The following is a 25899-nucleotide window of genomic DNA, read 5'->3' as shown; positions in this document are numbered from 1 at the left end:
ACAATAACTCAACAGACTTTGTTACAAAGACAAAAGGGAAGCAGTAAATGGGCTATAAACTTCCATGAAGCATCTCAAAGGTTTGTCCTTTCGTGCACGCCTGCCCCGCTCAGTTTATCAACATGGTGGCGCCCTTACTAGCTTGACAGCCAGGATATAAAAAACAGAGACAGTGTTGTGTTGTCACTTCATCTCATTTTGGTTCATGGACATGTTTACAGGCAGGGATGGTAACTTTCTCCAGATCTTAGTTGAAATTGTCATGGCATAAATTAATCACTTGCATGCTGTTAGAAAGGAACAAAGAAAATCCATCCTCTGTAGCAGTTGTAAGGATGTACAAACTTGTACCAGTCTCTGCCATGAGGTACCAATTTGACAAACCAATCACATCTCCCTGCTCGTTCTCTGCCCAATTCATGCATAAGCCCACACTCAAAACAGGAGCTGAGGTCCTCTTCTGGTTCAATCATGCTCGTGCCTTTAACTGAGGGGCATGGCTTTTGAGGGAACACAAAACTAACTAAATCTTACTAAATGTAAGATATAATCAAAGATTATTGGGTTGACCTGGTAGCTTCTTGCTAGACCATGTACAAGTACTGAATTCTTATCACGCAGCCTTTTGCTTCTTATCTGCATCGTCCCCTCTCCCAACCATCATCATCGACTTTAACTATCAAATAGAGAGCGATCAAAAGAGCTGACTTGGGTTGAGTCGTATTTAGTTGATCTAAAAATTTTTTTTTACTTGTACTGGTACCAGCCTACATTTTAGTTTCTGTTTTGGGGTCCAACTGGACACATTGGAATACCTTAAGCTCTATGAACTTAATAAGCTTTCAGTTGTTTGAACAAGTCATGTGCTCAAGTGTTTACAGGGTGCCTGTAAAAGGGACACAAGTCTGGTTCTGCTTTTCAGTAAAGTTCCAATATTTTTGTAAATACTGTGAGGTCCCTTTTAGTGCTGGGAATTAACTGAGAAGAGAGATGTTAAGAAAATGTCTCATTTCATGCGGGCCAAATTATCTGTATACATGCGTCAGTGTGCCCCCCCCCCCCCCCCCCCCCCCCCCTCCTCACTGTGGCACCCCAGGGCTAAACTGCTCTTCCTGCTTTTGAAGCTGTTCAGTTCATCAGGGCCTCAGTTGTTACTGATGTTGCTGTTGCTTCGGCTGGTAGGGTTTAAAAGGGTGCAGGGGAATTGAGGCTGGGTAAACCAACGTCACGGATGACTAAATATGCAAAAAGAGCGAAAGAGGAGGCGAAGGAGATGGAGAGATTTAGTGAATGAAGAGGGTGGAGAGATGGAAGTCGGAGAGAGAGCGAGAGGTACAGACAGACAGTGAGAGAGACAGTGCTCATTGAGTAGTGAGCGAGCATTGTTTGATCTTCGACACACCGTCTCCCTCCTGCACAGTATGACTCAACAGCCTTCCACTGGTGCATTCCCTCTTTTTTTCTGGAGATGAGAGGAGGAATAGAGAGAAGGAGAGGTAAATGAGTCAGAACACACTCAGGGGCAAAAAAAAAAGAAAGAGATAAACTACGTAAAGAAAGTAGAAAATGTATTGGATAACATAACTGAAAGGATTGAAGAAACTTGTTGGGAAACCAAAAAAGTTTGAAACTTCTCATGACGTATTTATGATGAGCTTGCCTAACAAAGACTGTTCAGAGCTCTGGTGGTTGACAAGAGGTAACCTCGTCCAGCTTTTCACCCTGGTGGAGGGGATTCCCACGCCCTGCTACAGGGGCTTCTCTGTACAGCCAGAAGAAGCTGCAGGACTAAGCCCCAGTAACACATTGTGTTTTCTCTCAAACACTGATCTGGGTACAGAGTTGTATTGCCCGCGATGAGCATTCAGGGTTAGAGAGCAGAAGCAGAAAGCAGCTCACAGATCAGTGCCTAAGGGCAACGAGCTTCTCTGAACCAGAGCCTAAGGGAGAGAAAGCTAAGACAGCATAAGCTATTACCATCTGCCGGCATTGGCTTAGGGCTTCAGAAAGATCAAGTTTGAAAGTGAGAGAGGTGTGCAATTGAAGACATCTCTTTTTCATCCTTCACTCCACTCTCAGAGTAGATACTACCAGATAGAATTTAAAGTAAACAGTAATGTTCTTTAACTGCATGGATGACGATGCTGGGGAGAAGATAAAGCTGAAAACATTGGTCTGTTTGTGTGCCTCTGTGGATGTGTGTGCTGTTAGTAAGTGAAGATCATAAAGAGCATCTCTGAAGCCCAAGTAGAGTGTTCCTGTCCTCTCAGATCGATGGCAGGGGAAATATCTCTCACAGTTGGGGTCCTGCTTCTCCTCTGTTGGTTCTTTTCTGGATGTCCAGAGATAAATCAACCCCTGCTCTACATGCTTTAGAAGCCGGAGCCAAAAGAGCTCTCAAGATAGCATCGAGGGAGACAAGGTTTTCCCATTGGGGTTTAGGGTTTCTTAGCTGCTCGACTCACAGCTTTAAGGAGGGCAACATGTATTCCTACTGGAAACTTCCAAAACATATCAAGTATTGGTTTGCTGTGAAAACTGGTGTCACATCTACTGTTTGTTAAGTCTCTTGAGATAACACTTGTTATGAATTGACGCTATACAAATAAAGATTGATTGACTGATATCTGTCAAAAGAGGGCCTTCATACGCCTGTGGGGGTGCCTTAAAACCAACTACCTTTACAACAATTACAGACCATTTCAGACCAGAATCGAAACATAGAAGAAGGACATACTGGCTGCTGCATTGTTGAGAAACCAGCACTTTAACAGACCATGTTTCCTAAATCTCTGGTTAGATAGTAACTTCATGTTGTGATGTAATTGAGTTGATATCCTACATGTTGCTCCTCTAAATTAAGAAATGCTTTACGAACCTCTCAAATTAAAGTTGGCTGAAGATCTAGAATCTTTGAGTTCCCCAAAGCAATCCAGATATTTATTTTACTCCATTTTCCTTGAACATCTCCTATATAACAAAATGACTAAAAGGACTCTACTAGCCCAATTAACACCGCCCTTTTGTTACTTTTATAGTGTGCAAGGGAACGAGGCTTGCTTTGGCACACCAGTTTCCACTGTCAAAATGTCATGTGTTCATTATTTTGACGAGTTGTAGGTTGGAAATATTCCTGAAATTGTCTGGCCCAAAACTACTTTTATTCTGACTGATATCAATTCCAAAACCAAGACTTGTCAACATTTGCCCATACTATGGGAACCACTTTATTTGATAATGTAGCTGATACCAATTGATATTGTGGGAGCTCCTTAACTTGTTTGAAAGAATCAGTGCCTTGAGTCAGACTTGCCAATCCAATACTCTGTCGATAAAGACTCATGTATCATTGCCTTCATCATTTAAATTTTTGTCAGAACATTGCCAGTTCAAAATGCTGAAATACATGCTCCCATTATCAAAATGATGCCCTGACATGGGTGCGTTCAGAAATGATGTCAGCAAGTTCAGCTGAGCTCATAGAGCAAGAACACTTGTGAAGAGACACTGAAGTGAGAGAAAAAGCTCATTTCCAAATCAGTGCTGACACATGGCTCAGTGACACAAAGCAGGAGACAAACAACCACAATGTTCTGTAATATGAGTTGATTAGCAACATTCAGAATTCAAATTTTGTGCTAATGTTGTTCATTAACGATCGAGAACTTATTAATGGTGTGTTACTTCACAGTCATAGTTCTCAGAGTTTTGTTCCCTTCCTTTTCTTACATTGACTCTTTCTCACTTGTTCTAAATGGCTGGCCGTATGGATGCAATCAGTTCTCCTTTTATTCAAAAGCATTATTATTCAGTCCTTATCTGTCAAAGCCAGCAGGGGGATGATTGAAACCATGACTTCGAAGAAATGCAGCAGCTTGCAGCACAAAGTGGCAAGACGCTACTTGGCTCGGATCCTCACTGAGCCATGGACCAGAGCTCTCTCAGTCTATGTCGACCTCCAGCGGCCCCCCTACATTTGATCATTAATCACAGAGTGGCACCGAAAGTAAAGAGAGGAGAACGGACTGGAGGCCTGGGGTCAGTCGATGGCGGCCTCTCCAGCCCATAAGATCCTGGCTGGTGTTATTATTCCGACATTGTTGTGAATGCGAGGGCTTTTGATGCTATTGATTTGAGAGGAGGGGGAAGAAGAGAAGAGATCAATGCACTTGCTGATTCAGTGACATTGCAAACTCATGGCGGTTACACAGCTTGCCTTTGTCCATGTGTGTGTTAATAAAATGTATAGCAGCATACTGAATGTGACAATGACTGGTTGCATTCACCTCCATGGTCTTGATCTGGGTTGGAATAGGCCTCGCTATTAGCTAATTGCCCTACCATAATCCTGCACTGACTGGCATGTTGAGAGGTTAGAGTTAGATACAGTAAATCAACTTACTTTTGTGACATTTTTCTATACAGGACATTTTCTTTTGATGGTAACTTTTAGAGATCTTTTTTTGAATCCCTACGCAAAAAAAAAAGTCTGAACACAACCCTGTACCAAACTTGAAGCTCACATTTTAAATCATTTTAACTCAGTGTAATTTCTCTTAGTGTAATAGCCCAATGCGCCAACGTGTGCAAGTTAAAAGGGCAAGTATAATCCAAAAAGCTCGCACACACAATCATACACAGACTCTTGCAGCGACAGTGCTAATCTTCTCTGTAACCCCCCTGTGAAGCTCTGATCCTCTGTGCTCTCAGTCAAAGCCTTACGTTTGCAGCCATGTTCAAAGACAACCAACCTGCTTGCCTCAGCCAGATCTAGATGAAAACCTGATGACTTCTTGGGCATCTTCTGAACAACCCCCCTCCATCCCCCCCCATACTTCCACAGTCTATCCAATACCTAGTTCAGTGTTCATCCAGAGAGGATGAGAGGATTTCCTCAGGGTTATTGCGACAGACAAGTCAAAAGGGGGCAATCAGCCAATCACCCTTATTAAGAGCTTTATAGAAAAGGGCTAGAGTGGTTAATAATGAATCATAAGGTAAGTTTTGAATACGAAATCCCAACATACTTGAGACATGTAAAGTATACAATAATTATGAGGAACACTATGTCAGCCACTCTCATTGTCTTATATATTTTACCCAATACTTTGTTTTTCAGAGCTCAACTTCTTCTACATTCCTTCTTGAGTTGTTTATTCTTGCTCAAAAAATTCGACTCTGTCTCTGTTGCACAATTTGTAATTATGTAGTGTGGGTTAGCAATCAGCTGTTTGCACACAGTACCCACACAAGATGTCATGCTGGCTTTTTTTAAGATCCTATAAGTGGGAGTATATTTCTATGCCTGATTTTAAAATACAACCATTTAGTTTGGCTAGTGGTACAGTTCTAAAGATAGCAGCATTTGTCCATCAGTATGATTCATATTGAAGTGTCTCATCAACTGTCTAATGAATTACACCTTTTATAAAGATGGTCATGTTCATGATGTCTGCTGAGGAGGAATTAAGATGCACATTTCAAACACAGAAATCCACATGTTTACAGCCTGGTACATTACCGTTTCATCGCTAAAGCTATTTCTTTACTCATACAAAGTAGAGTGAGTGTTTTTTAAGTAACCCTTCTGTTTTGATTATGTTTAAAGCTAAGAGTTATGCATAAATGTGCATAATTAGGGGCAAGCCTGAGTTGATTCTCAGGTGGGCGTGTTGTAACTGTTTGCCAGGTGGCATCTCCACTCCTTTTACTCTTTCTGAATTGACAGAAAGTGAGGTAGAGTTAACATTTTTTAGTAAGTCAACTTCCCCACTTCAGAATCCAATGGATGACTATGGTCATCCATGACCATGGTCAACCATGGGGTGACTATGGTCATCCATGGGGTTGAATGCTGAGACTATTCTCATGTTCATTTTATACAGTATATTGTTCAAATGCCACAAAGTGTGGTGTAACTATATTTATGTTTACAACAGGATTCATTTTATAACTTTGGGAAACGTTTGACTTGTCATAGAGACAAGCTGGTTACAATTTGACAATTTGAAATTGTCACATGCTAAGTATTATAACCAAATACATAAAAAAACAAATCACTATCTAAAAGGTTAGGTTGTAATTAGTACTTTGGTTGGACTAACCTTCCAAGCAAATGCTTTCACAATGAACTACAGTGTGGCTGTTAGAGGATTTTTTTATAGACTATGAGATGTGGACTAATGAGGTGCTTTTATTTTTTGCTGCTGCATTTCATGAATAAAGCCTGTAAGGGAAACATGTTTACCATGACCATTAGTTTTATTGTTCGGCGCCATGATGTTTATGAATGTAGTAAAAAAGAAGCCTCATGTCTTATGTCCTTCCTTATGAACTTCCTTGTATGAGTTTATTGAAATCCATACACAAAGTGGCTGTAAAACTAAATGTGCCCTTGCTAAAGCAACTCTGTTAACATGAAGAACAGCATTGGAGGAAGATGGATAGAGAGGCAAATAATCCAGTTAACTTTTTACATGTTTGCAGGCAGATATTTTCAGTTTAATGTGTTTATCATGACTTATGAGTTTCTCTATTTTTGTACCATTAACATATGATTACCATCACAAGGCTAATGGGTTTGTCTGTTGTTCCCCCTCATGCTCAACTGTTTCATCCTCTTTTCTAAATCTTTCTTAAATTTTTATCTTCCTCAATTTAGCATTTGCCTCCTCCATCTCTCTCAGTATTGCTCTGTCATTCTCTCTCTCTCTCTCTCTCTCTCTCTCTCTCTCTCTCTCTCTCTCTCTCTCTCTCTCTCTCTCTCTCTCTCTCTCTCTCTCTCTCTCTCTCTCTCTCTCTCTCTCTCTCTCTCTCTCACGCCTCCTCTCCTCCATGTGTCTCCACTCTCGGCCCCCGCGGCCCCTCAACTCCCAAGCCAGAGCCTCACTCCCACACAATGCTCTCCATTATTGCTTAATTATCTGTGGCCTGCCATTTGAATAATGTTCCATCACTGCTTCACAATCTTTTGCACTTTTCCTTTTCATCTTTCAGCTGTACTTTCTATTTACTTCTCTTCTTTCCACCATATCGCTCTCACCCCCTTGACATTTCTGTGGTTTCTATGTTTTTACCGCCTCCTCAAATCTTGTGACTTTTCTCTTCTGCTGGTTAATATAGAATTAAAACAGCGTGATATAAAGTGGGAGACTGAGCAAGAGGCCTGGTCTGGTTCATGTCATTTAGACATTTTGAAAAGAAGACATTTATTTCTCTCCATGGATATGCTTCTTATAGAAGCTGTACCATTATTGTCTCATGCACACTTCAGTAACATTTATCAACTTATTCCCATTATTTCCGCCTTTCCCATCACAAGACTGTTATTCCACGTCTGTGTGTCTGTTCCTGTAATCCAGTGTGCAAACCACGAGAGCTCAAATGCTAGTTTACAAAGTCTCCAAATCCCTGCAGCCCTGTGGAGACGATGGGAAAATCATTAAAAAAGAACCAACATTTGTTTGTGTATGGATGTGTTTGTCTCGGTTTGTAAGTAACTTTTTCTGATGCAAACATCTTGTTATATGTGTGCAGCTCTGTGGCCCCTGCCTGAAAATGGATTGGCGCTGTCTTCATGGCTCGTCCATGTTTTAGATGGAGATAATACGACTCTGTTCCACTGTAGTTGTACACTCATAGGGGTATCCTTGCTTTTGTTCTACAGTGTTTCTAGCTCATCATAACAGAAGACATACCTGAGGATATTCTAAAGGCAAGACTGAGAAGATTTTGCAGTTTTGTATGATTCACAGGATTTATGTTGTTTGAGTTTAAAGAGCCTGTGTGAATCTCGATGTACCGATTGGTAGATGTTTTTTGTATTGTAGAGAAAAGGGAATGTGTGTAGGCTCTTTTAAATGTCACATCTTTATTTACTTCCCTACAGTTTGCTTCGCTGTTGCTTTGGTCGCCTTTTTTTTGTTGTTCCCTGGTCAATACTGACTGATTCAGCAGCTGACCTTTTGGCTTTGAAATGTTGGTATTTGTTACCTCTACATTTTTATTGTCTGTTTGAGCTAACTCAACATGACTGGATCACAGCAGTTTAGTGCATTATTGGAATCAATAACACAAATGGCTCACTCACTTACTGCCTTTATGACTCAAATAAACCCCAGAGGGCAGTTTGTGTGAGGAACTGTCAGCTCAAAAGTCATTATCAGCGTTGTGTACATGAAGTTGAAAGACATTTTACATGTGTCCGCTTTATGCATTATACTGCGAAGACAAAAACAAAACTCTTCTTCTGCACTTTATATTAAATTTCCCTCCACGGTCCTCTGAAAACATGCACTAGATTTTCTGCTAAGTGCATATGTATGCATCAGTTTCTTTCTAGGTGTCATCCAAACACACAGTGTCTGCGATTAGTTCTTGGACGTCTTGGAAAAGTTTGACCTATGCGACCTAATGATGTGTTTCTTTTTTGTTTTTGCAGGGTTGGTGAAGCTTGGAGTCCACTGTGTAACGTGCCAGAAAGTCGCCATTAAGATCGTCAACCGTGAGAAACTCAGTGAGTCAGTACTAATGAAGGTACGTTTACACCTTTATGTTGTACTTGCGTTTACTTGTGTATTCATAGAAAAGAAGAGTTGAATATCTGTCTTGCCTTCACCGACCACACTTGTCCTTTTTTCAAGACAGGCTGAGGATCTTTGGTCAGGATTCTTCCTCTCTCCCTCAATAGCTTGTCTGAAAAAACACTTAAGAATTGGATTATGATTGAGAAACGTTGCACCTTAAAAAGAGCAACCACTATTAACCATAAAATCTGGGCCGACTGCCAGCAAGCATTCGAAACATTAGAAGGATGGACTGCTTGAGTGGATTTTAAATTGCTTCATAAATCAAAGGGCTTTTGTAAAATTGTGATCATATTAAGTCATGTGAAAATTGGAATCTTGGGCTGAGTTAGTGGCTGTGGCTCTTGGAAGCAACTGTTTGTCCTTTTTAATTGTTGTTCAATGGAGGCCAGCTGATTGGCTCACCTGCTTTGTGTTTGAGAAAGAAAATTCTGAAAACCTAAAAAATAAATCAGGCTTCAATAATCGCTATGACCTCACAATGAAACACTTCAAAATCTTCTGGGTCGTGCTCTCCTACTCTATAATTTTGCTAAGGAGGGAGGTTTTTTTTTTTTCTTCTTATTTTGTCCCAGGGCTCCTGCTGGGCAGCTCTATTATGTGCATGCAGCAAAATTGGCCTTCTTGTTGATGGAAAGGTTTTAAGGAAACCGATGAAAGCATATAGATGGATGACAGCACGGTGCTACAACCTGCAAATTGTCTTTCACAGAACACATGCAGAGAGGAGTGCCCACTGTAATTGTTTGCTTATGAGCCGGAAAAGTGTGAAACGGGTGCATTTACTCACCGTACAGGTTATCTGCAAATGGAAAATCCCTCCCTTTTCCATCAAATCTGCAGCAGCCTCATTAGACTTTAGATGAAAAGTGTTCTGTGCGTGGATATTGCTGTTTGATAAACAGTCGGTATTAATCAGCTTCTTGCTGGTTCAGTGTCTCCTGAAATTCTTTTTCTCACTCATTGCTTTCGCTCTCAGAAAGATGCTCTCTTGTTCTATTCGGCATGCAGCCTTAATACTTCCATGAAGGAGAGACGGGTCATTTCTTTTGCCCCAGCACCGATAGAAGTATTATTAGTTTTAGCGGAAGGAGTTGCTGGAAGTGTTGAAACATGTGACAGCAGAGGGGAGGACAGCAGGATAATGTGCCCAGCCCAGGTGGTTCACATTGTGCTGCCCTGCAGAGGAAAATGACAGAAACAGATGCCAAGCACTGACAGGTTTCCGACAGGACCAAGACTTTTGCTGAAGCTGCAGTTCACAGCCAATTACTGAACTCAGCCGTTGTCACACTTCTTTCAACTGTTAGCCCTTGTGTGTGTATGTGTTTGTGTGTGTGTTAGTGTGTGCGTACCAGCAGGCGTTTGTTCATGCAAGTGACAGTATGGGATGGAATAATATGTCAGCCAAGGGCTACTGGTTCCTTTTCATTTAAATAATCTAATGCTTCCTGTTGGATCATATTCACAGGTGTGTGTTTTTGTACATCTGCTTGTTTTAGTGAGTGACCATGCGCATTGTCACATACAACACATTCTGAGTGTTTTAGTACTTTCTGTGTTTCCAATGTAACATAGGAACAGAGACTGATCGTCCCATGTGCCAAAAACACACATACTGTCGATGTGCAGTTTAAATAATGCCCTTTTTTTTTCAAGCTCTTCAAGCCACAGTTACATGACCTCTCCATAAGGCTCTCCGCTCCATACGTGACATACGACACTCAAAATCAAAATGTTCTAATCTTAAATTACATAGGAATAGGAAAAATAGGAACCTGCGTTACTGAGCTTCTCAGTGGCTGGACAGTTGTTGTTTTTTTCCAGCCATTTCTCCCATTTTCACATTGTGTTGCACTTGGTAGTCTTCTGTGTCTGTTCTTTGTCCTGCCTGTGTGGCTGTCAGACTGTCAGAGTCATCCAGCTGAACTCTACTGCAAGACTCTGACGACTGTGAAATGTCACCTTTTAATATGCTAATATCTTGGGTCCCCATGGTGCCATTAGGGGAGAATGTGACTCTCCTGGACAGGTGTGTGTGTGTGTGTGTGTGTGTGTGTGTGTGTGTGTGTGTGTGTGTGTGTGTGTGTGTGTGTGTGTGTGTTAAGCTGACAACAAACATTTTCCTGCATACACACATAAGAGTTCATAAGAATGTGGAAACCTCTGTCAAACACGCTCTTATATTCATATGTATGTTCACCAACAGATCCACTATGACACATATCATCCTTCTTCATCCGTCCTTCCTCTGACTGGCCTTGGGAGTCTGGGTCTGTGGGGATGTGGAGACGAGTTGAATTAATTGTCTCGGACTGGCTGGCAGAAGGGTCTTTCTTCTGCTCTCTGTCTGTTGAACTTTGTATAAATAATGTTGAACTCTTTAGTCCTCAGACCCACGAGCTACGACACCACGGACCAGGGAGACATTGATTTGTCTTGGATAATGAATTCTTCTATGAAGTTTGTTACCAGGGAGTTACCCTTGACTACTTCAAAGAGCAAGTGCAGCCCCATTTTTTTTTCACCTCAAAGTAAAAATCTTGCGTTAAAGTTAGTTGAATTGTGATAAGAGAGGCCGTCATTGAGAAGCGGCTGTCTGTCATGTTTCAAATGTTAAGAGAAAAAGAAATAGAAAAACAGTCAGTGCACATATGACAGTATGTCAGCAGTCATTGTCACTGAGGCCAAACAGAATGAAGCGTGGCGATCTGATACAAGGAGAAGCCTAGAAACAACGCTGTACGTGTGGGCATGTGTGTATCTCGAGGGAGTGTTTTATGTTCCTGAAACTCAGTCAACTCTCTCTCTGCCATGTCTCTGTGCTGCGGGGCTGAAGGGTAGAAAGAGAGAGGAGGGAGGGCAAAAGAGAGCAGGGCTCAGGAGAGAGAGAGAGAGAGAGAGAGAGGTGGACATGCTGTGAGAAGCCCTGCTGGGACAAGATAACACAGACGCTTTAGTAGGAACACCACAACTACACACACTTCCTGTCAGGAGTTTTTTTTTATTTTTTTTTATTGAACTAGCAATGTGACATTCACACATAGGATATGGCTGAATCTTTGCCATATATGTGATCACATAGAACAGTGACATTTTCTGAAGAATGAGGAGATATTACGAAGAGAGAACTTTTCCCCATAAGAAGGCTAAAGTGCAGGATAAACGATTAATTTCTGAAATACATTGGAGGTTTGCAATAAAGGGACCTTGCATGCTCTCACAAATAAAGTCGGTGCATAATAACAACTTAATAAATGCACAAAATGCTGCTGTCATGAGAATTGTGAGAAATAAAATTGGGTCAAAACACAAAGGATTATGTGAAATGCAGAGCTTTATGATACCATTGCCAAAACAACGCATTTTCCCAGTAATGCATACAAAAATATTGTAGTTATAAACAACTATTTTGAAACTTTTTCTTCACTGCTAATTTGTCTAAAAGGATAACATGTTACTTGTAAAATAGCAAAAGTGCCAACCTTATGTTTGTTCAGTTATTCATGGTTAAGGTGTATTATTATTTCTTTCCCCTGCACTCGTGTTACTTTTACCAGATTATTAAAGCATACACGACTCCCTCTGCCTAAAACTTTAAGTACACTTTCCCCTGAAACACTATGAGGCTGTCATTGCAATACTGCCAAGCACATATTTTCAAAATTGAGGTCATATTGACGATGCTGACATGGTTAAAAGATAGGTGTGTAATCTCAACACTGCAGTCACCATTTGGTGTGACAAGCTTTCCCCGAGAGCAGAGGTTCCACTGTACTACTTTTCACAGCATATTACTGATCATTATGCTGAGTGGAGCAACTCCACTAATCCACAGTTTAGTCTCAGGGTGAGTTAAATTGTTGCTAGCTGCTAGCGCTAACAACTTGCAAAAAGGAGGAGGGTATCTTTAGCACGCAGCAGTTGTTGGTTGCTGTAAGATGCCCGCTCTGTTTCCTCCTCTGAGCCGGGGAGCTGGTGGTGGCTTATGCTGTAAGGCTGACTAATTAGTTAGAGTGACTCGCTCTTCTCCTGAAGCATCACAACTTCAAAGTCACTCCACTGTCCCCAAGCCCAAAAAAAAAAAAAGAAATGGAAGGAGAGGAGGGATGAAGTGCAGGATGCTAGCACATAGAGGGGAGGCAAATGTGTGTGGAGGGTTAGAAAGGAGGGTGAACATGCAGTTAAAACTCTTTGGAATTTGCTAGCTTGTGAAGTACATATTTCTTCATGGTTAGGCTGTTTTTGATCATTGTGTTTTTCAGCTTTGGCAAGGTTACTTGTGATTATCTTGCTCTGTCCTTGATGTCAGTCTTTACATTGCAGAATGTGTGTGTGAATGTGAAAGTGAAATTGCGACACTGAGTTTGGAAATAGAGAGACCCGCTGTATAATTGCCCCCTGAAGCAAGTAATTGAAGCGCTATGGTAAGGACACGGCATGTAAAGGCCGAGAACAACAAAACATTACAACAGCCAGGATAGAGAGCTGCATTACTGCAGATGGCCTGAATTATGTACATAATGTGAACTTTAGGAACTTCATTTCACTGTCTACACTTTATTTGCTATTGTTTTTAACTTAGATGGTGCATTTCTGTCAGACTTGACACATGTTTCTTCAGCTTGTAAGAAGATATTATACACTGGCATACAGTATCGCAATATTCTGCTTTGTGATAATAATAATAATAATAATAATACATTTTATTAATAGAGCGCTTTTCATAGAATCAAATAGACTTTACAAGGTAAATGGATCAAAACAATATATGATGAATAAACAAACAAGCATAGAAAATACAAATACAGTTCAACTTAAATTATAAGTTGAAAGCAGTTTGGAAAAGGTGTGTTTTTAGTTTGTTCTTGAAGGCAGCGGAGTCTGCAGTGTCTTGAATGGGTCGTGGGAGCGAGTTCTGTCTGAGGAGCGGAGGTTACAGGAAAGGGTGCAAGGGTGAAGCATGTGTTTGAGGTAGGAGGGGACCTGGTTATAGAGTGCTTTATGCCTGAGTAGGAGGATTCTGAATTTAATACGAAATGGGACTGGGAGCCAGTAAGGGTTCTAAAAGACAAGGGGATGATTTTATTCAAAGGATAAGGAAATATTTATGAAGTAGTAAGTAGTTTTTTATCATAAATTTAAAAAGTCCAGTACTGATTGAATGTGTGTTTTCCTGTATGGAAATAAAGTACCTAAGTCCCTTGTATGGACTTTAAGCCTTACATTTGAACCATTACACAACATCAAGTAAAAGTAAGTCTAATTGGTGATATCTGTACAACCCAATTACAACTGTGTTTTATTTTAGATGCACACTTTCTAAAATAAGAAGTGTTGGACCAAATAGTACAGAGAAATAAAGGATGGGTACAAAAGTAGAAAGAGATGGTAGTGGGTGGATGAGGAGCAGGATGCCATGGCCACAGATGAATCACACAAGGTCTAATCTTGTTATCCCGACACCTCGCTGACAGCACTGTAGCTTTCTTTCTCCGCCATCTCTACTCTTCCCTCCTAATGATTATAGATTGGCCATTCTCTCCCGTGGCTGTTGTGCCCGCGAGTGGGTTTGATATAGAAATGTCCCACATACACACAACCGTCATTCAGCTTTCTATTGTGTGTATATGTGTTTTGCGTGCGTGTCTCTTGCGTGCATGTGTTGGTGCTGCCGCAGCGACTAAAGAGACACTGCTGGAAATAAATGGGTTTCATATGTTGTGTCTCTGCACGTTGATCCATCAGCTTTATATGGTGCTGAGCCAGAAGCCAGGGCTTAGAACACATTTTGATCGTAGCAGGCCGACTGCAGAGGAAAAAAAAAAATACAAATTACTGTGGAATTACAAACTCTGTTTGTTGAGTCTTTCAGTGATTTATACACTCACTCACTTAGCAATAACATTTTCAAAAAGTGTATTTTTTTTAGCGCATACAAATATATTAGACATCTTGAAAGTAGGTTATAGATATCTTAAAGGACACAACCATCAGAAAGTTATCAATTGCATGTCTTGACCCATTACTTCTCCCTGAACACCCCCCCCCCCAAAAAAAACCAACCAAACAAAAAAAATAATAATAACAAGATGTAACCCTTCTGTTATCAGGTTTTTCTTTCTGCCATGGATTTGTTGAGAAACCTTTATAAAAATATGAAGTATTCTGAGCCAGTGGTCCTTACAAAGCCTTCTGTCTGTTATCAGTCAATATGAAGGTCACTCAACAGTCAGCATCCTTATTTGGTCTTCAGTCACCTCTCTTAAATCAATGTGTTTTTACTTTGTTCCCAGTTTTTATTGAGTGTGGATGAAACTCTGCTGTAACAGAAGTGAAGAACAAATTTGTTTGGGGATTTGTGAAGAATTGTTAGTGTTCAGCCTTACCTGTATCACATTATGTTTCACGCTGAATTCATTTTATTTTATTTGAAAAAAAAAAAAAAAAAAATCATAAACATTTTTTGATTTTACAATACATAAGTAGAGACAAAAAAGACAAACACAACAACAACTCAAGTCACTCTGGCACCGAAAGGGAACGTATGTCCAAGTTGTCCAAAAGTAGATTAGACTGAACCTCAAAGCTTGTTGTAAAGCAGGAGTAAGAGTCAAAACATGCTGAATTCATATTGACCGAAACACTCCAAGCACTGACTTTCACACAGTTCTGCCCGGTACGTTGAGAGCCAACACATCCTACAGAGAGACGTGTAAAAGCATTAGTCCCGCTGTGACAGAGCTCATCGTAGTCTTTGACTGATTTCACCTCTCGTGTCTTATCGAGATAAAACAGAGATTGAGAGCAGATGAAATAATGACATGGAGGATAGCGGCGCACAAGATGTAGCTGTATCCCCCGTTGAGCTCGACAGGAGACAGACAGAAGTCTAAACCGATGGCTTTTGTTTCTTCTCTTCAAAGGCAGTAGCAGCTGTGTTGTGAGATAGATGAGACCATTTCATTTTCTGTTTTTATTTGGATTTGCTTTGGTGCTGCTTTTCCTTTGTGAGTGCAGGCCACATCTTATCCAATTCATCAAACCTGAGTTGAGTGGCGCTTTCATGGGGAGATCAGCAAAGTTCTCTTTAAGTTGCATTTATTTTTCACGCATTTGTCTATTTCTTTGTTTTGCGCTGGGATTTCGTATCTCTTTTTAGTGCCTGTGGGCCCACTGGAGTGTATTTTGTGAGTCTTTCTTCCCAGCCTATGGGTATTGTGATAATATTTTATCTGTCTTGTTTAAGTAGGGACCGATAATTGAACAGGTTCATCATTTTCTCTTGAGAGGACAAATGTGCTCCCCTTTTTTACTTTCTCATGTGTCGTTGTCATCTGTTGTTTTTAGCACACTGCTTCAGATGGAAAAAAAAAAAAAGATGTGTTTGTGATTGATATTATTCTGCAGTTTATTGGCAGGTTCCCTCACTCAATATGAGGTATGAGCCTGCAGCACTTTACTGTTGTCTTCATTAACACCGATAAATGCTCAGTGCATGATAGAAATAATAGAAAAAAATATCTGTTGCAGAATGTTCAAGGGATCTGAAAAGAAGTCGATGTGTGTCTTTGCACACGTTGCACAGTGTGTGGATTCGTAGTAAAGCTTTGCAGAGGTGTAACTGATGGACAATGAAGCATGTCACAGTTTGTGACAACTGTCATCCTACTGGCAACAGCAATGCTGCTGTGATATGTCGCATCGTCCTCCATGCCATCACTGTAACTGCCTCTACTGACTGTATATATGGCTGTGCACTAGTTTGGGTGCATCTGTGTTGAAGTCACACTTACCATAAATGACAGCATGAATGACAGCTCCATGACCACTGTCTGGTTGCTTAGAGTCAACAAAGACATAGTGGTGCGCACTCCTGCTTACACACCAACACATGCATACACATAGAATTCCCCCCTCAGGGTCCTGGGTGTCTTCTCGCTGCAGGATCTGGTCTGAAATAGTCTCACATCAAGTAGGCAGGGTTCAGGGGTGAATCACAGCTGGTGGACTAGCATGTCACTAAGAGCGCTTACCAACTTAAAGACACACACACAACAAACGCACACGCACAAATGCCCACGCACACACACAAACTATGTCAAGGAAAAAACTAGTGCATCCATCCGCACACGTGAAGATGCCAGGAAAGTGTGGTTTTAAAGAGACTCAGTACAGTGATCACAGTGTAACTTTAAGTTAACCTATACCAAATCAAACTAGTGCAAGTGCATCTTAGAAAGTTTTTTACTTTGAAATAAAAAAAGTACTGTGACGATGTACATGTTTGTGTATTTCAAGTGAAGTTTTTATTTAATAAAATAAGTGGATTTCTGTGAGTTGTATTTCTAAGAGTATTACATTTATAGAGTTAAATATTAGTATATCGCTTCTACAAGGGAGATGCATTCTAAAATCAAGGATACTTGCTGCAGATGGTTATACTTATAATTAGTTGGTTATACTTAGACTCTCGGAATTAGATTTGCAACTGTGCAACCGCTTTAAAAAAAAATTTGTTATAAATTTAGTAGTGCTGTTAATCAGCTTCCACAAGGTTTGAACTTCACTTGCTGCTTTAGTTTGTGATCAAGCATAAATTCCCCACTTTCAAATGATGCAAATAAGCAGTGTAATATGCTCATGCTTGGTGGTGTTAATGAGATGGGGACAGATCCTGGTGCATGTTTGGGATTTTGCGGTCACTGTGTTGAACATCTAAAGCGAGATATTCTCTGTGGGGTTGTTTTTTTTTTTTTTTTTTGCTAATGACTCTTTTGCGCTTACACACACTCCAGAATATATTTTCCCCTTTTTGCTTTTCACAGCACATATAGATACATACAGGCAATGTATGTTTTTACATATGTGGTTTTCCATTCTGATGGTACATTTAGGATGCATGCATGTAGTTCACAGACTTTTTTATGTGACACTCATTGTAAGACCTAATTAACAGCTTCGGATGACAGGAACTCCCTGATTACATTATTGGGGCTTTTGTTGAACTTATTTGCAAAGTTTCAAGCTAATTTGTTGTTTCTTTCTAGTTGACCAGTTTTACCTGCTGACCTTTTGTCTGTCCGATATTGACGTCTCCTCCTGGCTAACTATTGACAGACTCATGTGTCAATGAACAGGCCGCGTATTCATATGTGGACATGATTAGCTGAATGAGAGAATTCCTGTTGGCTAATCACTGCTGTCCACCTGAATTATTGCACTAAATCATCTTCATTACCTGCTCATTACTCAACTTTTCTTGTTGAAGTTGTTGACACAAAACTTTAAAAGCAGCAGCAGCAGCAGCAGCAGTGTTGTTCACTTACCAGCATACCTGCCTGTACACACCTAACAAGCTAAGATTATGGAAATGTTCCATTACTTTATAATTCAACAGAACTTTCACAGTGTGGAGATTGTAGCATTTTTTTTCTCTTAGCTGTGTTATCTTCTTTAGAGATGCTCTGGTCTGCATTAATTCATTATGAATGAAGACGGCAATATTTAAATCACACAAATTTGCTTCATAGGCATTTTAATTTAAGTTTGTGTAAAAAAAAAAAGCCTTTGTGTGAGATTAAGCGGAAAATGGAATGTAATAAAAATGTCTTCTGCATCCCTAGAGGATCTAATTTAATCTTCCTGTGTTGCACTGAAGAAATTATTGCATATACCCTGCAAATGTAGCTTCTGTAGGTTTATTCGATTAACACCTTAATTACTGATTCATGACCTTCAGATCTCATTGTGACATTTGAGACACACACACACACACACACACACACACACACACACACACACACACACACACACACACACACATACTCTGTCTGTCAAAACCAGTTGATTAATCTACATTTCACATCTCCACACACTCCAAGGTCATTTTTACAGTCCTGTTTTGTTCTTTTTCTAAGAAAAAAATGTCTCTTGCTTAGGGATTGAGTGACAATATGGACAATTTAAAAAAAAAAAAAAAAAAAAAACACCACTTCAGACTGCCGATATAAAAACATGGCTGCCAAAGGGCTGCACTGCCTGTCACTGATAAATCACTCATCCTGCAGATGGTTATCGCAAGCATTCACACATACACACCCACCCATCCCACTCCAACGTACCCATCAGCCCATGTAGTAAGTTTGAAGATGTTCATGATTAAAGCCTTTGACCTCAAGGTGTGGAGAACCTCTGCCATTATGACCAAGGTTATCCAGGGTTGTGTATGTTGGTGTGAAGTGATGTGTCCTGCGCTGGTCTAAGTGGCAGCCTGATGGATATATCGGCAGCATCGCGCACACATCACAGACATGATTGGAGAGAAAGAATGAGAGAAATAGAGAGTAAATGAAGGCTAGAGGAGAAGGTAGAAGAGGAGGAGGAGGAGTGTCAGAATTGCTCTTGGAAGGGGAAGGGTAATGAGTACGATTTGAAAAGGTGTGAGATGGATAAAGGATAAGAACTAGCAAGCTGGCAGAGACTATGTCCACATCGATTTACATGTCTCTGGCATTGATCAAACTCCCCCGTGTGGGGAATTTACCTCCTTTTTCACAAAGGATGACTGATACAGTGATTATCAGAAAACCCTGCTGCGCTCACTGTGTGTCCTTGTGTGTTGGCGTCTGCGCACATCTATGTGTGCATTTGTGAGGTCCACAGGGTGAAGGGAAAAGCGATAAACAGAGTGAGATGAAAGTAAAAGGGAGATTATTTTTTTCTTCAGTTCAACGACTTTGACTGGAATGGAATCAAACAAATATGATTTTATTTTGTTTAGCTCTCGCTGGGAAAAGCTCAGAAGTGGAAGATAACACACACACACACACACACACACACACACACACACACACACACACACACACACACGCCCCAACAACACATACATTTAAATCCATCGTTCCGAGCCTTGTCTCTGTCAATTTCTAAACCAATTTTGGATAAGCAGTTCCTCCCAGGAACACATGTTAATGTCATTTTGAAGGTAGAGCCATACCCTGCACCTAAAATAGACGGAAAAGTGCAAATACACACCATGGGAGAGACTTTTCTCTATGAGGCTATTTCTTTCAAGCAGGAAACAAACAGTTGCCTTGTGTGTCTGTTTGACCTTGAAACATATGTCCTTCTCCCATGGTTGTAAAGACCGACATACTGAACTCTAACGCCACTAACATGCATGTATAAGCTCATACACAAAACACACATATGCATGCATACACACCAGCTTGGCTGCCCTCTGCTCCTGGCAGACGACACAGATTCTGCCCTATGGGCTCACTGACTAACATATGGATGAACGAATGGATGGATGGGTGGATGAAGGTGGCTGTTGACTTGCCGGGCTCAGTTGCATGTGTGTACAGTGTGTGTGCATCATGCGTTAAAGTGTCCACATGTCACATGTATGAATAGACCATGAGCCAGAAGCCAAGCTGTGCTGTCTCCTCCCATTCAGCTCACTGACAGTTGGACCCACCTCCCCCTCTCTGTGGGTGTCACACCATCAGATACCTGACTACTCCCGTCACCCATATGTCATCTAATGTATGTTCCTCCTACACCCTTCCCTCTCAAATCTTAAAATAGTTTTAATTAGCTTCAGACCAAATCAAAGAAATGAAAGTGACATGAATAATAGAAGTCAGAAAAAGTGCTTATTCACACAGTCAACTTCAGAGCTCTTAAGTTAGAAAACAAAATGTGTTGTGCTCTTTAATTTCTAGGATGGGTCTCTGAATTTGTGTGTTACAACTTTATGGTTTTGATAGCTGATATTCCAAAAGCAGGTGCAAATGTTTCAAAATACTCTGTGTTGGTTTATAGCACATAAAAGTGCATAATTAAAAGACAGTAAAAACATTTATTTTGTTTGAGTTTTACAGTAATTTACTACCCATAGATAATGAGCCAAACAACATTTAATGAAATTACATGTTAAAATGTTGAATCATAGGATTTAAAAGACCGAAAAATATTATAAATCTCATATACATTTAATATATAATATAATAACTATTGGATACATTATATTTGAGCTAAAGCAAAGCCATGGAGGTGTAATAGTCTCGTTATTTTCCTGATTGGCACATGCTATTAACTCCTCACATTACTGTCTCTTCACCTTAGCTGTTATCATTTCCCTCTCCGTGGGCTGTTTGGTGCACAGCACTGCTTAAAAGGTTATCCTTTCCCCGTGTAGTGTTAATTAGCAACAAAAGAGGCTGCAACACTCAGGGGGGACGAGCTGGCACTGCCAATGTGCTCTCTTTCTGTCTGGCTCCTCTACATTTCTCTGTTAGTCTTCTCCATTATAGAGAATTACATGACTTATTCTTCATCCCGCTCTCATCCACCCATTGTTCCCCGCTCGTTTTTCTATCCATTCAGCATCCGACTCTTGCATGAAACGCTCATTTTAGCATAGCCTTCGCTCCTGTTTTTTTCATATATCTGACACACATGGCTGCCCTGTTGACTTTGATCCTTAGATCTCAGTATCAAGGGACCATTCACCCGCTCGCCTGGGGGAGGTGACAGAAACGTCTATGTTTTCCCTGTGCATGAGAAGGGAAAAAAGAGAGGCAAGAAAAAAAGAAAGGGGTAGATGCAATAAGTGGAGAGTGAGAGATGACAGGGCCTGTGATCCAATATTTTCCCCTGTGGGATTTTGGGGCTGGTTTCTGTGTGACATGTGTGACATGAATCTAATCTCTGTGCGTTTTTGTTGTTGCCTGTCTCTGTCTCTGATCCTATGTCCTCTATTACTGGACTCTTAGCCACGATGATGGAACTATTGATGTCACCAGTCACTTCTTTGCTCGTCCATTCAGCCATTCAGATCCAGACCTGTAATTTATAGAATCAATAGCAAGCTGATGAAGCGAGACTGAACTGGCTCTCATGACACTGAGAGCAACAGTGATGACTTTGCCTCATTTGTCTGAGCTCCAGTCTTTTCACATCGTCTTGTTTCACTTTTCTATAACAAATGGCCACCAGCACCTACAAATTACACAATAATTACAGGTTGTAAATCACATCAAATACACATCATCAAATTTAAATTTCAGGGGGAGGAAAGCTGTACTTCAGCTTTAAATTTAAAAGATGAATGCAGTTTTGTGGAACCTGGTAATAAGAGGACAATTATATTCATCTTACAGTTTTACGTTTTCTGTTATTTTATTTCTCTTAAAACCATTTTCACAGGTATTAATAGATGACCTAAAGCATTTATCCATTTATTTTGTCAGGAAGAGGGCAAATCCTCGCCAATCTCCTCGTCCACACTTAGGTGACAGCGTCTGCTAATGATTTCCACTCTGCAAGATAACTACTGTAGCTACTTTACAAGACAAATGATCTGCTCCTGTCAAATAGCCAGTTTGGATAAGTGTCAGTTTTGTACTTCTGTTCAATCTCTGGCTCTGTTTTTTCTCATGTAACTTTGTAAGATTTTATGAAAAACCAAGACAGTTGGCTAACGTGACCCACTGAACAGACAGTTGCCCTGTGCGTGTGCGTGTGCGTGTGCGTGTGCGTGTGCGTGTGCGTGTGCGTGTGTGTGTGTGTGTGTGTGTGTGTGTGTGTGTGTGTGTGTGTGTGTGCGTGCGTGCGTGCGTGCGTGCGTGCGTGCGTGCGTGCGTGCGTGCGTGCGTGCGTGCGTGCGTGCGTGCGTGCGTGCGTGCGTGCGTGCGTGCGTGCGTGCGTGCGTGCGTGGTTGTGTTACTGTGTGTTTTGGGGTGAATTTTGTCCAGGCGCCTGCAAATAAAGGTTTAATGAAGTGCTGAGGAGACAATGGAGAAAACTGTCCACACTCCCAGATGTGAAACTTAATGAGAGAGTGTGAAGCCATATACAAGAGACAGGTCGAGAGAGAGAGGACATACCTGGCATTTATGCTGGCACGAAATGTTGGATGCGTGTGTCCTGGGCTGGTAGAGAAGATGAGCTCAGTGTGTAGGCCTATAAATGTAGTTGTATAATGAACCAGCAGGAGACATTTAGAAAGGTGGATGCCAGTGCCGTGTAAATGATAATCGTGGGCTATTAAACAAAACTGTAACACTGTATAATGCTAGAAAGAGCAAGGGTTCCTTCATACTGACATTAGTGTGTAAATCAACTGCTAATCTTGCAATAAGCAGGCAGTTGTACAGTTAAGACTTCACATTAAGCCTCATTTCTCTTATTTCAATTAACTAAAAGGAGGCGCTTAGAGAAAGCTTAAGAAGCCAGCTGCTTTGTAGCATTTTCGACAGCTCATCTCTCCCTGAGTCCTGGGCAGCATTAGTCTCTCTGCGGGGAGCCCTGCTGCCAGCTAGCTAGCTAGCCTCTATGGGCTCATTCTTAACAATGCACCTTAGCCTCAGGTGAGACAGTGGCAGGGTGTAAGAGTGCTGATAGCACTCATTAGTCTCTGGATTAGCCCTGATTAGCCTAGCCATTACTCCCACCAATACTCCATGCCAAGCTATTTACCACTTTACCCCTTTCAGACAAGCTGCTTGCCTTGCTTTATATTATCTCATGACTTCTTTTTTCTTGGCTGAAGCTGCAAGAGCAGTTGCCCTGCATCAGATCTTCCACTTCAGAAGTCAAAAGTAATTTTATTCAGCAGGTATTTATCATCCACATTGCAACATGTTACTCTGATATGGAGTGGAGACAAGAATGCTGCTGTTTTGCAGACAATAAGCATAGATAAGGTACACTGCATACCTCAGCTGAAAGTTATCATTAATAGAATAGTAGAAAAAACAATGTGAGAGCATAATGAAGGGGGAGGAACCTGGTGTTATGCATGTGCAGTCAAGCAAACATCTGTATGGGAGTTTAACAAAAACATACTCAGCTGACAGATCAGAGCTCTGACTTTATTCCACACAAGTGTTCATAAAGACAAGTCACGATGATTGTGACACTAAAGCAGCATGAAGGCTGTCACAGTGACAAAGTGAAAGTGACTTTGATGAGACTGAGATGAGGCAGAGGAGCCTTTATCTCACACTGTCCTTTCATCTCCATCATTGTCATTCAAAGCTAGGCACTGAGTGGTGGAGGAGAGAATGAACAAAAAAGGTGGAGGAGAAGGATGAGCAGATAAGTGAGAGTGTTGCAGGAGTGAGCGCAGGGGGCTAAAGATTAGCAGTGGTTTCTGTCGGAACAGGCTCCATGCTGATTTTCAGTGGAAACGGTACATGCTTGACTACAACCTCCAGAGACGCTGACATATATCCAAACTGATCTGCTCGATTTTGGTGAATTTCAGCTGCATAAGCAAAATAAAATAAAATAAAATAAACTTGGAAACTTGTATGAATTCAGCTTTCCTCTTTTGCTAGACATAGTTTTGTGTGAACAGTCACCATCTAGGGAAAAAAAAAATCTTCCTCTGGGAGACTTTGATGTAACTGAGTGGACATGCTGACCCCAATTCACCCAAAGGCTGTACTCCGAGTGGACAGAAATGCTCAAATGTTGGATGTCTCACTCTGACGGCATTTCTTCTTCATGTGTCTTGTCTCACCAATCTGATTTATGTTCACCTTAGGCAAAAACCACAGGATTATTAAATTTTCTCGCAAAGTATACAGTGAGGCTTGTTTTGTGACAGAGCAGAAGACACGTTTTTTTTAAGATAAGACAAAAACAACCTGCTCTCCTTCGTTTTTTTTTTTCTTTCTGTTTGAAGCAAACAATTTCCTACCAGAGATAGCAGTGCTCACTGGCCTGGATGCCAAGCAGAGTGTGGTCAAAGCTTATCTCTGTCCTCTCTGCCAGGAGAAAGTGCCAGTCAGCTTCTCTCATTGGTTTCCTCATTCCTCTAAAGCCCTTGTATAGGTTGTGTGCAGTGTTATTACAGATTGCTTCCTCCCAGAGTTGTCTCTCCAGCAATGACCTTCACAGGTAACATCAAGAAAAAAACTGATTGGTAAGAACTCATTGCAGGTATTTATTTATTTTTTTTGTCTCCCTGGTCCTTCGGGTTTGACTGCAGTAAGAGGAAAGTTCCGGTTGAAGAGGGCACTTCAGGACAATTTGTCCTGGAGTGCTTTTAGGAACACAACTGTTTTGATGATATAATAACAACATCTCTTTTTGTCTCCCTTTGTCTCCATCTCTCTTTCTCTGCCTGTCCCTCTTTTTCACAGGTGGAGCGAGAAATAGCTATCCTCAAGCTCATAGAACACCCGCATGTTTTAAAGCTACATGATGTCTACGAAAATAAAAAATACTTGTAAGTATCACATGTGGATTGTGACCCTGCTTTGGTTGAAAGAAAACAACATATTGCATACAGTAAATAAGTTTGCAAATTAACCCACACGTAGCAACTGAAAAGTGCTCTGTTGGGCCCAGGAAATGATTTAGATCATCATACTGGCCTACAGAGCAGTTTTGATTGGTGTATTATGATAGGAGGCTAACAATGATAGCCTTAGGAGGCGGATGCTCCATTTGTATTGGCATTAAGCATTTAATTTGGTCGCGCACGCCGGGGGAATGCTAATAGGGAGAGGAAGGTCTCCGTAATGTAAACACCATGACACGCTCATCAGAGAGCCAACACCAATGCATTAAGAAACATTAGCCATGGAGAGTGGCAGCAGTATTAGCCTGCTGCAGAGGCTTTGTACACACATAGGCACATGTATGCACACACATAAATCTATTAGCTAACTTTAAAAGTGGTGAGTGACAAGCCCATCAGCAGTTTATAGTCACCCTCTTGATACACAGAGGACTGTTTGTCAACTAGATTCAATTAGTTCTCATCTTGAGCTAACAGGCCAAATAAGATTGGACATGCTGTACTGTACATGACATCCTTTAAAATGAAAGGAAGAGCAGACTATTGTGATTCATTCTATAATTGGATTAGTAAAATCACATTTGGTGCCAACTGCTTCATCGTGTTTGACAGTTGGTCACTAGTAACCTCCCAGAAGACAAATTGCTTTAGGTTTGTGTCTCCAGTGACTCAAGCAAAGTCTGTCCCTGAAACGTGTGATTTAATTTTTACAGTTGATATTGTTCAGATCCCTGCTCAGATATCTCCACTTGAAATGCAATAATTGATAGACATGCAGCGCGGTTTGAACAAGCAGTCCCAGAGCTTTTAAGATTTATTATGTTGCTGGCCCAGATCCTATAACAAAATGCTTTAAACTGGTGTGTGTGTGTTTCTGTTTTTGTGTATGTGTTTGCATGCGTGTCCGTGTGTGCACTAGAGGTGAAGGGGAAGTGGATTTAGCTTGATACATAGCCCGCCAATATTTTATTCATGGCTATTTCCTTGCTCGAA

General features: G+C 41.0%; 1 protein-coding gene across 3 annotated transcripts in view; it reads left to right on the top strand.

The window, feature by feature from the left end:
- Positions 1 to 25899, top strand: part of brsk2a (BR serine/threonine kinase 2a) — a 163527-nt gene that overhangs the window by 89857 nt on the left and 47771 nt on the right. For all 3 annotated transcript variants that reach the window (XM_079347006.1, XM_079347007.1, XM_079347008.1), the window contains exons 2-3: positions 8441 to 8535; positions 24746 to 24831. In XM_079347006.1, the coding sequence (XP_079203132.1) occupies positions 8441 to 8535; positions 24746 to 24831 (181 nt within the window). The remainder of the gene's footprint in view (positions 1 to 8440; positions 8536 to 24745; positions 24832 to 25899) is intronic.

Source organism: Symphodus melops, assembly GCF_947650265.1.
Source record: "Symphodus melops genome assembly, chromosome: 6".
NCBI classification, from domain to species: domain Eukaryota; kingdom Metazoa; phylum Chordata; class Actinopteri; order Labriformes; family Labridae; genus Symphodus; species Symphodus melops.
This window is presented reverse-complemented; position numbering and strand designations above follow the sequence as displayed.